This window comes from Cydia splendana, chromosome Z, assembly GCF_910591565.1.
Source record: "Cydia splendana chromosome Z, ilCydSple1.2, whole genome shotgun sequence".
Lineage (NCBI taxonomy): Eukaryota > Metazoa > Arthropoda > Insecta > Lepidoptera > Tortricidae > Cydia > Cydia splendana.
This window is the reverse complement of record NC_085987.1, coordinates 24465075-24479066: the sequence shown is the minus strand read 5'-3', so window position 1 is coordinate 24479066 and position 13992 is coordinate 24465075. Positions and strand designations below refer to the sequence as shown.

At 35.9% G+C, this 13992-nt stretch overlaps 2 protein-coding genes and 2 long non-coding RNA genes across 4 annotated transcripts in view; 2 read left to right on the top strand and 2 right to left on the bottom strand.

The window, feature by feature from the left end:
- Positions 1–13992, top strand: part of LOC134804947 (uncharacterized) — a 229868-nt gene that overhangs the window by 39996 nt on the left and 175880 nt on the right. The gene's annotated exons all lie outside the window — the stretch shown is intronic.
- LOC134804924 (uncharacterized) overlaps positions 1–13992 on the bottom strand; it is a 421906-nt gene that overhangs the window by 283362 nt on the left and 124552 nt on the right. The window lies entirely within an intron of this gene.
- LOC134805101 (uncharacterized) lies at positions 5562–8437 on the top strand. Its single transcript, XM_063778398.1, has 4 exons — positions 5562–6281; positions 6366–6517; positions 6599–6721; positions 7830–8437. The coding sequence occupies exons 1-4, from the start codon at positions 6002–6004 to the stop codon at positions 8112–8114; spliced, it is 840 nt and encodes a 279-aa protein (XP_063634468.1). The 5' UTR covers positions 5562–6001; the 3' UTR covers positions 8115–8437.
- On the bottom strand, positions 8453–10388 carry LOC134804922 (putative nuclease HARBI1). Its single transcript, XM_063778242.1, has 2 exons — positions 9963–10388; positions 8453–9407 (listed from the first exon to the last, which is right to left on the bottom strand). The coding sequence occupies exons 1-2, from the start codon at positions 10181–10183 to the stop codon at positions 8516–8518; spliced, it is 1113 nt and encodes a 370-aa protein (XP_063634312.1). The 5' UTR covers positions 10184–10388; the 3' UTR covers positions 8453–8515.

The following is a 13992-nucleotide window of genomic DNA, read 5'->3' as shown; positions in this document are numbered from 1 at the left end:
GGCAGAGACGATTTGGAAACCACTTAGTTAATAAACATTTACAGAGAAGAACATCCTCTTTTTTATTTAACTATAATGGTATTATATAGCGAATATATCAGGCTTTCTTTCCTCATTCATACTTTTTCGGTCAGTATTTAATTTTAGTGTAATTAATTAATCTATAGTACGTGGTCAATTTATGCACTATGCCTGTCAAGGGAAGCAAGCTATCGTCATTGTTTCCATTATACTATTAAAAATATACACGTTATTATCAATCGAAAGTAGACCTGACGGAACACAATTTACAAACGGAAGTCTCTTTCTAACTCTTTGATAGAAAGAGTCTTCCGCTTGTAAATTGTATCGTGAAACGGGCCACAGGTTATAATTTTTTCAGTGATATTCGTATATTATTCCTACTCACTCCAAGAGACGCAATAATGTTCGATTTACCGTATGTAGTCAATTAAACGCCAGTCTGTACAGAGCACCTTATGTTTGTTATGTCAATGAATAGGTGTATTGGAAACAGATCATCTCAAAACTCAAGTGCACTAACAGGCTGAGTGCATATATTGACCACATGTTTTTGTTAATGATTTCGTTTTTTTTTTTTGCCGTAGATGTGTTCCCCAGTGCATTACAAACATGGTAGTGTATTTAGTTTTCACGTAGCATATCTGTATAACTGGGGCCTTATAAAGGGTTAAATACAGATTGGTCTTTTCAATCAAGAGTTGATAGTTATTTGGAGTTGGAGATATGATAACAAAATACATAAATTCATTTATTATATTGTTACTTAGAGTATTACGAGTATAAGAAAATAATGGTGTTTGATATGGACACAGAATGTTAGAAGGTCGTGCACATAATTATTAAAAAAAAAAACAGTTTTAAAACGATTGCCTCCAAATATGGAAGGTAGAGTAAGGAAATCAATCTTCATGTATTAAAAAGTGTCCCTCAAAAACATTAAATAGGCGCCCACTGTACATCGCGAACCAATTTTAGAGTTCCGTAGCCACAAATGGCAAAAAACGGAACCCTTATGAATTCGTCATGTCTGTCTGTCTGTCTGTCCGTCCGTATGTCACAGCCACTTTTTTCCGAAACTAGAAGAACTTTACTATACTGTTGAAACTTGGTAAGTAGATGTATTCTGTGAACCGCATTACGATTGTCACACAAAAATAGATAAAAAAACAATAAATTTTGGGGGTCCTCATACTTAGAACTGAAACTCAAAAAAATTTTTCATCAAACCCATACGTGTGGGGTATCTATGGATAGGTCTTCAAAAATGATATTGAGGTTTATAATATTATTTTTTTCTAAACTGAATAGTTTGGGCGAGAGACACTTCCAAAGTGGTAAAATGTGTGTCCTGTAACTTCTAAAATAAGTGAATAGTAAGTAGTTTTTTTTTAATACGTCATAAATCGTAAACCGCAATTTTATTATATTACTTGCTGCTACGGAACCCTTGGGCGAGTCCGACTCGCACTGGGCCGCTTTTTTGACGGTCTGTTAGCCTTGTCGGTAGTGAGTTAGTGACCCCGCTTATGAAGCAGGAGGTCCCGGGTTCGAATCCCGATAAGAGCATTTATTGGCGTTTTTTTTTATTACAAATATGTTCCTGAGTTATGGATGTTGTCTTTATATATAAGTATTTCTATATCAATATATAAATTAATATTGATATAGATATATATATTATTGTTGCAAAAGATAGAGAACAGAAATAGTGATGACCAGCATCACTGGAGGAGGCCTTCGCCCTCACAGGAGGGGTTCTTGCAGAATAAATTAATTTCGTAATTTCACTGATCGTCTCCATATTGGTTAAAGCTTTGCTTATTGCTCTTAACACACATTTCTCTATCATTTTGGTCAGATTGAATAGATCGTCACTAGCATAAATTAACCCGCCGTATAAATCCATTTTATCGATTACGTTGTTTCTCACTAACAGTTTTCCCTCATTTGTATGAGTTTTAAACAATTATTGCATTTTACGATTTTTCGCAACTTGCGCACGATGTACCCAGCAATGTAAGACTGAACCGCGTCACTGGTTACAGCCTCGTTGTAATCATGGTCTTCATAACCATCAATCAATGGTTCACCATTATCAAGTATATGGTCGAGGCTTTCAAGCCATGCCATGCATAGCCTCGTTTGAACCAGTTACCAGATCCTTCGCTCGTAGTAAGTTCTTCAGCAAATCCTTGCCGGAAACATTACAACCAAGGGCGTATTAGCGAAAAACAAGACGCCAATCGGTAAACTTGTGCAAACATTTTGGGATCAGGGTGATCGTTTCCTCCACACGAATATCTCATGACGGAAAAAATCTCTGAAAACAAGTCTTACTGCACCTGAGCTAGCACTTGAGGCCTAGGGCGGGCAAGACTTCAACCCCCGCGAAAAAAGGAAATCCTAAATTGTTAAAATCAATTTCTGAAAGTTTTAAATAAAATTTGAAATAACTGACAGCGCACTTCACTCAGTCAATAAGGTCTAAATTCATGTTAGGTCCGGGTGCTACCCTAGCGCCACCGGAGAGATTTTGAACTATTATTTCAGCTGACTGCTGGACAGTTTTAGGTTGTCTTACCATAAAAGATAGCTCTTCTTTACTTCTACACTCCATACCTCCAATGAAGAATTATTTGACATGATGTATTGTCAACAGCCGCTTTCTTTCACCGCACCGCTTGCCGTTGGCAGGGTGTTTATCCTCACACCCTAGAACCTAAATGGTCGCGTAGGTACTGTGCGGTTTAAGAGGAATTTTCTCCCGCGGACGCTCCAGCTGTGGAATGAGTTCCCTGCTCTCTCCTGGCCTGGCCGCGAGAGGGCTTGGGCTATAGTCCCCACGCGAGCCCAGTGCGTAATGGAGACTTCACACATACCATTTCTTCGCGGATGTATGCAGGTATCCTCACGATACTTTCCGTCACCGAATACAATTTAAATTATCCTATGAATTTTACTTTGTAATAACACTCTTTTCTTTCTTTATAATCTTTATTATTATGTCAGACTACAAATGTTGAATTTGTTCAACCAAAGATTGTACAGCTGAGTTAATTGAATGTATTAGTACTCTAAATAATCTCACAATATCGTCCACATACTCTAGACAAAAGTCGCTAATGTTATTTAGCGTTAGTTTTGTTCTTCAAGGTGCTGAAAGCACATTCGGCTTCTTGGTGGTAAATAAAAGTTGTGCTCTACTAAAATTCTCACCTTCGTCATGTCCGGTATACCTATCTAATAAATTCTGGTTCTCACAACCATAAAAAACGCATCTATTAGGGTCGTCGAAAGCCCGCCGAAGTGATCCAGCGAAGTAGCCACTCAGTTTATTATAATTTATAATAGATCGATAATAAGAATTTCTAGAGCAAGTGACGCGTAAGATGAAAACAATATAATAACATGCATATAAGTAATTGACAACTTTAACTTCCTTTTTACTTCTTACACTATTATTCATTACTCCTAGTCGTATGAAATAAAACTATGTACTTTCTTTGTGCCTCTCGTACTTATTTATCAGAAGTATAACGGACTAACTACAGCTTATGTAAAATAAATCATTAGTAACAAACTGAAAATCAAATCACCAATCAGAAATTCGTAATTAAGTATTAAAATATAATAACAAAAGGACTGATAATTTCAAGACAGTGTCCGAAACAAATTTCCTTTTTTTAAAGCTTTTATTGCAAATTTCCTTATCGATCTCCTCATATTCTTTCTAATTTTTTTTGGTGTTTTTTTTTCCAAAATCATAGGATGTAGCTTCAGATTCCAAAACATCAAGCAGATGTGCCAATGTTGGATGTTTCCAACCAATATAACTGTTGATTTTTCTATGCCATCCCTCTATATTGTTGTTGGTTCTAAAGTGTTCGGTATCACAAGAACAAGATTCCGAGAAATATTTTTTTTTATCCATTGCTTCTGGTAATATTTATTAAATTTCTTGATTTGCTCACCGACAGGACTCTGCGCCATTACAGACGTATATCCTTCAGTTAGATATTTTTTGGTAATCGCGCAATTTCTATACATCTCGCCACATGCCTTTTCTCAACTCTGGTTTTTATTGTTAAGGCCTTCGCCTTTTTCCACAGTGCACTGTTGAAGTGATAGTAACAACCTTTAAAAAGTATTTTGGGAAATACTTCTTTGAATGCATTTATTGCTGCAATTTCAAAATCAAATATGTATATATATTTTTGGACTCCACGTAGACGATGATGATAACACATTTATTACGTTAAATAATACAATTTTAAGCTTATTTCAATACAGTTGTGTGGTAGCAAGAAGAGAAATCTAATCTTCAAGGATGGGTATTCCACAGCCGTCTTCAGATCCAAATCTTTCTATCCTTCTTCTCGTTCCTCTAATTCTTAGAGAGACAGCTCTGATGATTGATATTTGTATTTTGACTTTGATCCAGTTGATTATTTGTGAGTATGGTTTCGACCATTTTTCATGGAGCTTAAGGGATGTTCTTTTTATGAAGGATTCATATTCCGTTCCAACAGCGCCATCACAGGAGACCACAAGAGGAGTGAATGAGGCTCTGAGATCTTCTGCAGCCAGGTCGTATTTGCGATGTTTTTCGCGAGCGTGTATTTGGGCAATCGTGGGCCATGTGAGTAGACCATACGAGGCGGCGTCGGCATTTACTCCACGTAGATGACTTTATTAAACTTAATAAAATTTTATGTTTGATTTTTTTGTTAGGGAGAAGTGCAAAAAATAATGGTGTTATTATATATGGTTCTTTTCATCATATCCATGATAGGTATATAATTATTATATATAATTAAATAACTGTTTGAAGGGTTTTGGGCAACTTCTAAAAGTGCCATCAAAGAAATGTTTGTAATTACTCATTTTTATTTCGCATCATCAACACAAAATACAATGATTCTGGAATCTCCATCTTCATACTCACAAAGATATACAATGTTGATACTTCATGGTTATTACAACGTCTGTGATGTGTGGGAAACGCACTATTTTGACCCCAACTATAGAGGCCAGTTTTCACACTGCTGAACTTTGGTATATCGCTGACAAGATTATATCCACCATTTTTTAATTCACGTATCATGTTGTCTTATTGTTTAGGGATGGATTCAAAATTGCATCTACTCTGTATCTCGAGATCATCCATTTTCTTTAACAATATCATTTTCGCAAAATCACATTTACAATAGTCCGTATGTGCCTTTTGCATGATTATTTCATTGCGAGTATTTAAACTAATATTTTCGCTGCATCCCTTTGTAGCACCACATTTCCAAAATGAGTTTTGATTTACATATATTTTTTTACGGCTGTAACGCCTACCATCGTACAACATTGAAACACCTCCTCTTCTTGAACTAATGAATTCTATTGTTGATGTATTTGGATATATATTCGAAGTAGACATGTTGACTGCTTCGGAAACAACTGATTAATGTATAATGATCTTAAATGACTTAAGTCAAACACATACAATAAGTTCCGTGTGTAATCTAATTTGTAATAGACTTAGGCCCGAGTTCACCAACTACAATATAAACATTGATTACGTAATCGCTCCTTTAAAATTTAACAGTTGGTTAAACAATACACGTTCTTTTTATGTTCACCACCCATTTTTAACAAACGGTTAACCAACCAAACGTTTTTGAATGAATGAGTCGTAAATGAATGAATGGTATAGTATTACTATGTAAAGATGTCAGTGTATCTCCATACATTTGCTTTTTCCCCAGTAACATTGCGAAATGGTAGGGTAACATTATTGTTTGACGAAATATTATTACCTGTTTCGTCAATGCCATGTCCATAGCGGGAACGCCTTTGTTATTTAGCATCCTTTTCAAATGTCTTGTCAATGCCAATGTCACTTTTTCGCTGTTTTTCGTCAAGTGTTGTGGCGGTTTGAATTGAATTTTGAATACAAAATTACCATTATAGTGCTAGATAATAGATAATGGAAGATAAACGCAAGCGTACGTTAAATTTTACAAGTGACGAGAAATCGTTGTTAACCGAACTCGTTTCAAAATATAAAGCTGTAGTAGAAAATAAAAAATCAGATGCGACAACAAACGCCGATAAAGCAAGGGGTTGGAAGCATATATCCCAAGAATTTAATGCTCTTAGCACATACTGCTCCCGCCCTCCCGAAAGTTTAAAGACTTGCTGGGAGAACATTAAACGCCAGACAAAAAAACTATCAGCAAATCGGAAACGGGAAGTATTTAAAACTGGTAAGCAGACCTGATTGTGCAATTTTCTCTGGTTTAAGATGTTTTAGATTGAAATTCGAAATATTTATAATATATTCTATTTAGGTGGTGGCAGACCCCCTCCACCATCTCCTGGTACTGGAGCAGGCCGTATTGTGGAAGAAATATTGGGGCCTGCTTTGGAAGGTATTGAAAATCAATATGATAGTGATGCTTTGCTATATGATGATGTAAGTACAGAGAAACTTATACCTATACTCTAATTTACTTGTACATACATTCTCTTATCTCATCAATGCATGTAAAATAACTAATATCGTCTTTCAATGTATTTTCAGTGTAACAAAGATACGGCAAAAATGTGCTCTGACGTTGAGGAGATAGGTACGGATGAAGTTATTAATGCAGTTGTGGAGACCGAGGATGAACCTTCATGTTCACTTACTTTTCCCATCGCTGAGGTAAATTCTGACAATAAGGTATTGCATATATCATATAAAATATGAATGTATAAATATTATAGGACCATCTTACACAAATCAACCTAGTCCCACGGTAAGCACATAGAGGCTTGTGCTGTGGTTACTAGACGACGATAAATATAATAGATATCATATAGATAAATACTTATATACATAGAAACATCCATAACTCGGGAACAAATATTTGTGATGCCCAAACCGGGATTCGAACTCAGGTCTTCCAGCTTAGTAGACAGAGTCACTACCAACTAAGCTAAAGAGGTTGTCGATATATCATATGTTAAATCTATTTATTAATTTATATAATAACCATACAGCTAACCTTGAAATATAATAACCTTTTTAGGGTTCCGTAGTCAACTAGGAACCCTTATAGTTTCGCCATGTCTGTCCGTCCGTCCGTCCGTCCGTCCGTCCGTCCGCGGATAATCTCAGTGACCATTAGCACTAGAAAGCTGAAATTTGGTACTAATATGTATCTCAATCACGCCGACAAAGTGCTAAAATAAAAAGTGGAAAAAAATGTTTTATTAGGGTACCTCCCCTATACGTAAAGTGGGGGGTGTTTTTTTTTTCGTTTCAACTCTAACGTGTGATATATTGTTGGATAGGTATTTAAAAATGAATAGGGGTTTACTACAATCATTTTTTGATAATGTAAATATTTTCGGAAATAATCGCTCCAGAAGTAAAAAAAAAATGTGTCCCCCCCCCTCTAACTTTTGAACCATAACTTTTAAAAATATGAAAAAAATCTCAAGTGTAGAACTTTATAAAAACTTTCTAGGAAAATTATTTTGAACTTGATAGGTTGAATAGTTTTTGAAAAAAATTACAAAACTACGGAACCCTACACTGGGCGTGGCCCGACACGCTCTTGGCCGGTTTTTTATTTAGGTTATACATATAATCATAGCTCGGACAACTCATGGCAAAAACACCAGCATTTTTGCAATGAACAGTCCGAGCTATGCATATGTATAATAATGAAATGTAAAACTAACTCTTGTCTGTGGAACATATGTGGCTACAATGATGAAAAATACATATCCAATTGATTATGTTGCTTTTTGTTATTTGTTTATAGGACAATAATCCGAAATGGGAGGGCTGGACACCAAACTCTTTAAAAAGACCTATTTCCGATGTTTTAAAATCTTCTAAGGACTCCAAAGTCAACAATAGTTGGTTGAAAAGAAGGAGACCCAACCAGCAAAATTTAGGTGACCAGCTTGTACAAGAAAAAATTGATTTGGTAAAAACATTAAAAGAAAATGCACGGGAGGAGTCCAGAAGAAGAATTTTAATTTTAGATGAACAGCTAAAGCAGGAGAAAATTAAAACACAAAAAATATTACAAACAAATGTATAACCATTTTTATATTTGAATTTTTTTTGTTAGCCGGATAAATATTACTTTAATTTAATGTTTCAAAGTTTTTGTCATTTTGTTAATTCTTTAACTCAATAAGTAAAAAATAAATGTGTTTATTTTTGTAACTAGGTATGACTGTAACTAGAAGTTAAATTTAATACTTAACTAGGTAGGTATGTATGTAGGTACCAAAAGTTATGTAAAGTATTCATGTTTTTGTGATATAGTTTGATGGAACTTGTATTTTAAGTGTAATCCTAAGGTTACCTACGAAATATATTGATTTGATTTGATTTATTCCTAAATAAGATAAATAAATAAAATAAGACAGGAGCTAAAATACTTAACTGCTTTTATTTTGTAATAGTAATAATAATATAACGTTACTATACAGGCTTCTACAAATAGTGTAAAGTTTTAAAATAATTATTAATTAACCTTCTCCTCACTGGGTTAATGTCTCTTGCATTACCAAGAGACCGCTGCTCTCTTATCCTGCCTTGTTCTATAATAGCATCCCATGGAGTAGGTAGTTCCAACTCAGGGTCGTCTGGAGGGCATTCTTCTCCTTTGGATTGTAGGATATTGTGAAGAACAGCGGTGGCAACAATTATAGGTAGGCAGTTTTTTAAATGCACATGCATTCCTAGTGCAAGTACTGGAAAACGTCTCTTCCATATCCCAAACAACCTTTCTATTGGATTCCTAGTCCTTATCTGCGATTCATTGTATGATGCCTCTTCATTTGTCTGAGTTCTATCAAGAGGCATCATCAAATAGCTGCGATTCATGTAACCGCTATCTGCCACAAGAAGAGAGTCGTTATATGTACCCATCTCGAATATTGCGTTTCTACGGGATGCACTGAAAATGCGCTCATCGTGAGCACTACCTGGCCATCTAGCAACAAGATCAGTGATTATGAGTCTGGCATTGCATACAGCCTGAACATTTATCGACATATATCCCTTTCGATTTCTAAAGGTTTCTGCATGATTACCTCCAGGTGAAATAATTTTAATATGGGTACAGTCCAATGCCCCTATCACTTTGGGAAATTTGGCAATGTTATAGAACTCCATTTGAGTTTCTCTGATATCTTCAGGAGTTTCTGGAAACCGTATGAAGTCCTTACTTAAAGAGGCCAGTGCAGCAGTCACTCGATGGATTACTCTGTTCGCTGTAGGTCTGCTAACACCAGCAAAATCTCCCATAGTTAACTGGTGACTCGCTGTGGCATAGTATCTCAAAGCGAGCAGCAGCTGATTTATAGGTGACAGAGAATTGTTCCTGAAAATAAACAAACATAATTATTTACTTACTAGCTGTGCCCGCAGCTTCGCCTGCGTGGAATTGTGTGTCAGTAAGCACCCCTAATTTAAGTATAATATATCCCTATCTACCCACCTCACCAAGCCCCCCCTTTTCCTCGGCTTCGGGTGACACATTCTAACAAAACTACTGACCCCCTTAGCTGGCCTCAGTCTAAAGGCTATCTAATTTGGTTGATTTCTTGGGAAACGTATGGTACTCTTCTAAAATAAAATTGTCGAATCGTGTTCTGTTATAGTTTCTAAGAGCTACCAGCCATTTTTTTTGTTAATATTTCGATTGTATAGATTTTCGACCCTTACGCGTTTATTATATGTATAGATAGATAGATAGAAGAAGATAGAAGATAGATAGGTAGGTGCTTACAACCACAAAATCATCCCTACATAAATGAAACATTTCATTATTTATGCTAGGAAGTAGGAGTTATACAGGTAGGTACTCACCTAACCTCAAATTATTGAATTGATAAATACCTAGTATAATTAATAATTATGTAGTCGAAAAACTTACCGATCGCTTGGATATTCCAACTTTCTTTCAACTAAAGTAAGCAATTCCAAGGCACTACGCTTACATAGACGAAATCTGGTAGAAAAAGCTCTCTCGTCATATTCTTCGAAATAACTGCGCCGTATTTGGAATACACGAGGTGCGCGTAATATTCGCTCAATATCTTCATAATCGTCGAGCACATTATTTTCGTCAAATATATAATTCAACGCGTCTTCCATTTTTTATTGTAAATTGTTTTTAAATAAACCTAAATAAATGTCGCGGGCACAGCTTTATGTCACACTAACCTATGTTTAAACTATGTCTGTTACTTCGTTTAAGTAAAACAGTCGATTACAGCACATAAACTACGGTTAGTGCGTGGTGGACAGTAAAATATTGTTAATCAGTCGTTAATTGTTTAAACAACCGATTAAAATTTAAACATCTGTTGGTGAACTCGACCCTTAATACTAATCATATAATCGATAACCTCTAGCAATAGGACAAATAAATTGATAGATGTCAATTATGTCAGAAAGAAAATGTAAAACGGCGAATACAATCATCTAGCCCGAAAAAGGTTACACATGTGTTTAATCCTTTAGAGTCTGTGCGGAAAGATAAGAGTCGTGGAACGTATGGGGCCCAATACATTACACGACTCTTCTCTTTCCGAACAGATTCTAGCAATTTTGGTAGAGCAACAAGATTTTTTTTCTATTTCGGCAACTGGTTGCTAAACTACAAAGGTGAAAGATAACAGTTCTGTAACAAGAACAGTCATTTGTCTTTGGCAACTGGTTGTCTAACTCAGTTGCCATCGCGGCCGGAGGGCCCTGCCGATGTTTTCCCGAAGGGCTACAGTATGTGGTGCTTCAAAAAAGGAGTGTACAGGTTTTTAAAGGGTAACGAGCATGTAACATCTCTGGAGTTGCGGGCGTCCATAGGCTACGATGAACGCTTACCATCAGGCGGGCCGTATGCTTGTTTGTCACTGTCGTGGTATAAAAAAATAAGTTTTCAGCCACAAACCGCGAGCAAAGGTTGTTTTAGTTGAATATACAGGGTGACCTTAGCTATTGGACAAACCCTGAAATCCCACGTAGGGTTATTTCTCAGAAATGCTCAAACGGTAATATTTTTTTAATGAGAACAAAAGATAAAAAAATAAATTATCAAACAAAAGTTATTTCCAATAATCGACAGTAAAAAGAAACATACTGTATTAATCATTGGCAGTGCTTTTGACAATTTGTTTGAAAATGTGCGGCAATAATGACATTTGTCAAAAGTCAGATACTTATTAATGTCATAAATAAAAAAGATAATCAAAACGGTCGAAGAAGGTTTCATACTATTTATTACCTCAGGAGCTACTAACACATACAGGTTGCTCCAAAGTAAAAAAATAGTAATTTGTTAATTTCTTTGTAACCGGTACACCGATTGTTATGATACTTTGTATACTGGTTCTAAATACCCTAATGCATATGTAAACTTCGGCCTTGTCCAATGGCTAGGGAAACCCTGTATACATAGGTACAAAATACCTATTATGAATATTAATAGTTTTACAACATGAGATGTCGGTTTTTCTTTGCATTCCGTCACAGAATAAATAATAGTACTAGGTACAGAAGACTCGCTCTAACAAAACGCATCTGTTACGATCAGGACAGATATGGCCGCTAGGTGGCGACAGCGCCACGCGCAGCTTATGGCTAGCCACCAAAATTGGTGTGGAACGGATGTACTTTTAGCTACCTGTAGCAAAGCGACGAAATCGCGCAGAGAGCCACGCCTGATTCTGTCATCGAAACCATGAAAATAAGTAACAATCTAAAAACCCCGGTAGTACCTTGTATCCAGTTTTGCCGAGTTATAGTCGGGTATTACCCGGGTATCCAATTTGCCCGGGTTTTAGCATTCCTTAGACTACACACCTAAACTTAGCAAAATTTGTATCGAGGTCGCTCCATGAACTGAAAGTAATCTGAAACATTGAAAGGTAATAAAACTAAAAGATATATCTGAGAGGCAAGTTTTTGGCTGGCTTCCTCTTGGGACAGGAAGTCATATGCGGCAAGCAAAAGTTCAGCTAACATTGCAAATAAATGCAAACAAATTATAATATATCTTTTATATACTTCGTGGGTCGATATGTGGTATCTCTTCTTACTCTTAATATCGGGGAAATCGAGCTTTACTCGGAAAACATATAAAAACTCAAAAATGCGCGTTTTCCCAGAGATAAGACCTAGCTAGATCGATTTTTCGCCCCCGAGAACCTCCATTTAGCAAATTTCATCGAAATCGTTAGAGCCGTTTCCGAGATTCTAGAAATATATAAATATATACAAGAATTACTCGTTTAAAGGTATAAGATTAGTATATTTTTATATTATATAAATTAGTCAAATTAAAAACTAATTTAGTAAGCCGTTATTTTTAACCATCACTGTATTCATTGTACAAAGAAACAGTATAGGTAGTGGAATAGTGAGAGAATTGGGAACGATGGGTAATTACCCAATTGGGACAGTGAGACATTGAGTTGCTACTGCTAATGCCTATACCTATGCCTTGAGGTAAAAAAAATCTTCAGTGTTCCCATTTCCCTCCGACTGTTTTCAATTACTTACCTCATGCGGTTTCAAGTACTAGTTAATAGGAACGGTTTCAGATTTAGTCGAAATTTTGTATGATGTGGTTAATTAAAAATAAATATTTTACTAACATCAGACAGCCAGATAGCCAAATTAATTATTATTAAGTTAATTATTTTTGACCAGTATACATATACATAGAAGATATTTACAGTCACTTGGTATATATTTTAAAATAATCCATTTAGTAGTTTTCAATTTAGAGCAGTTCAAAATCAGCTCTGCATTGTGAAATGTTTGGACACTTTCTTCTAATTTGTTCGACCAAGTAGTGAAAATGCTATAGTATGTTATATATTTGTAATCTACCTCTACTCACAAAACCTTTTTATTTGACACCCCACATGGTATCTTTAAACTAAGAAACAAATTTTCTTTGCACCGCCGACTTTAGGACGTCTCAGTTCCTACCGCCATCATTTCGGCGCTTATCATCTCATATATTTGTGTTCAGGATATCATACTGAATGTATTGATACCAAATATACCCATATCCGAAATGACATGAGCGAAAATCGAATTCTAGAAGACTTTTAGACAAAATACCGACTCAATGCATTCTCAACTACCCGTTTTATGTACTCGTACCTAATTAGGGTTAAAAATTCTCGAAAAAATCAAATCGTTTTTTTTCAGGACGTTTTGAAATTTTAGTTTTTTCGCTATTTTCAGTATATTTGGGAATGAAATGTAACTTTTATACTAATTTTTATATTTATTAATCAGTAATCACTGTCACTGCTATCATCTAAGTCAACCATACCCGAATCGATGACGTCGTCGACACAGGAACAATTAATTTGCAAGTACAAATTAGATTTAATATAAATCAGTTTATTCAGCCATTCTGGCAAAAGCCGGTTTCTATCCTTGGTGTGAGTGCGACCAAACAACGACCAGTTCCTCTCTGATGCAGCAGATGACGGAGGGACACTACGGCAATAGTTGATAGAAGTTTTGTTGCACACAATCCTTTCCACCAATTCAGATGACTTATGGTCATTACAGGCTGCCATATGAATTCGTTGGATCCAGAAACCGCCTTTTGCTTGGTATTCAGCAAACTGACCCATTGTCACAGGTATTATGTGCATACAGTTCGCTAATTTTGTTAAATATTGTGCCATTTTCAAAAACTCATTGTCAGTTAACATTTCATATTCGGTGAAGACAGAATAGATAGACTTGTGAAATCTGGGGTCCAACATATATGCGGCCAAATGCATAGGTTGTATGCAAAATTCTTTTGCGGTTTTTAGATTTAGATGACAAAACACACGACTAAGCAGCGGGCTCAGCACGGTTCCATTTTTATCGACTATCACTATGCGCGTCCCTTTCGCACTTACATACTTGTTAGAACGTGACAGGCATGGTGA

Coding starts and splice junctions, on each gene's coding strand:
- LOC134805101 (XM_063778398.1), top strand. CDS start 6,002: ATGGAAGATAAACGCAAGCGTACGTTAAATTTTACAAGTGACGAGAAA. Junction 6,282..6,365: donor ACGGGAAGTATTTAAAACTG/GTAAGCAGACCT, acceptor TATTCTATTTAG/GTGGTGGCAGACCCCCTCCA. Junction 6,722..7,829: donor TTACTTTTCCCATCGCTGAG/GTAAATTCTGAC, acceptor ATTTGTTTATAG/GACAATAATCCGAAATGGGA.
- LOC134804922 (XM_063778242.1), bottom strand. CDS start 10,183: ATGGAAGACGCGTTGAATTATATATTTGACGAAAATAATGTGCTCGAC. Junction 9,408..9,962: donor TTGGAATATCCAAGCGATCG/GTAAGTTTTTCG, acceptor GTTTATTTTCAG/GAACAATTCTCTGTCACCTA.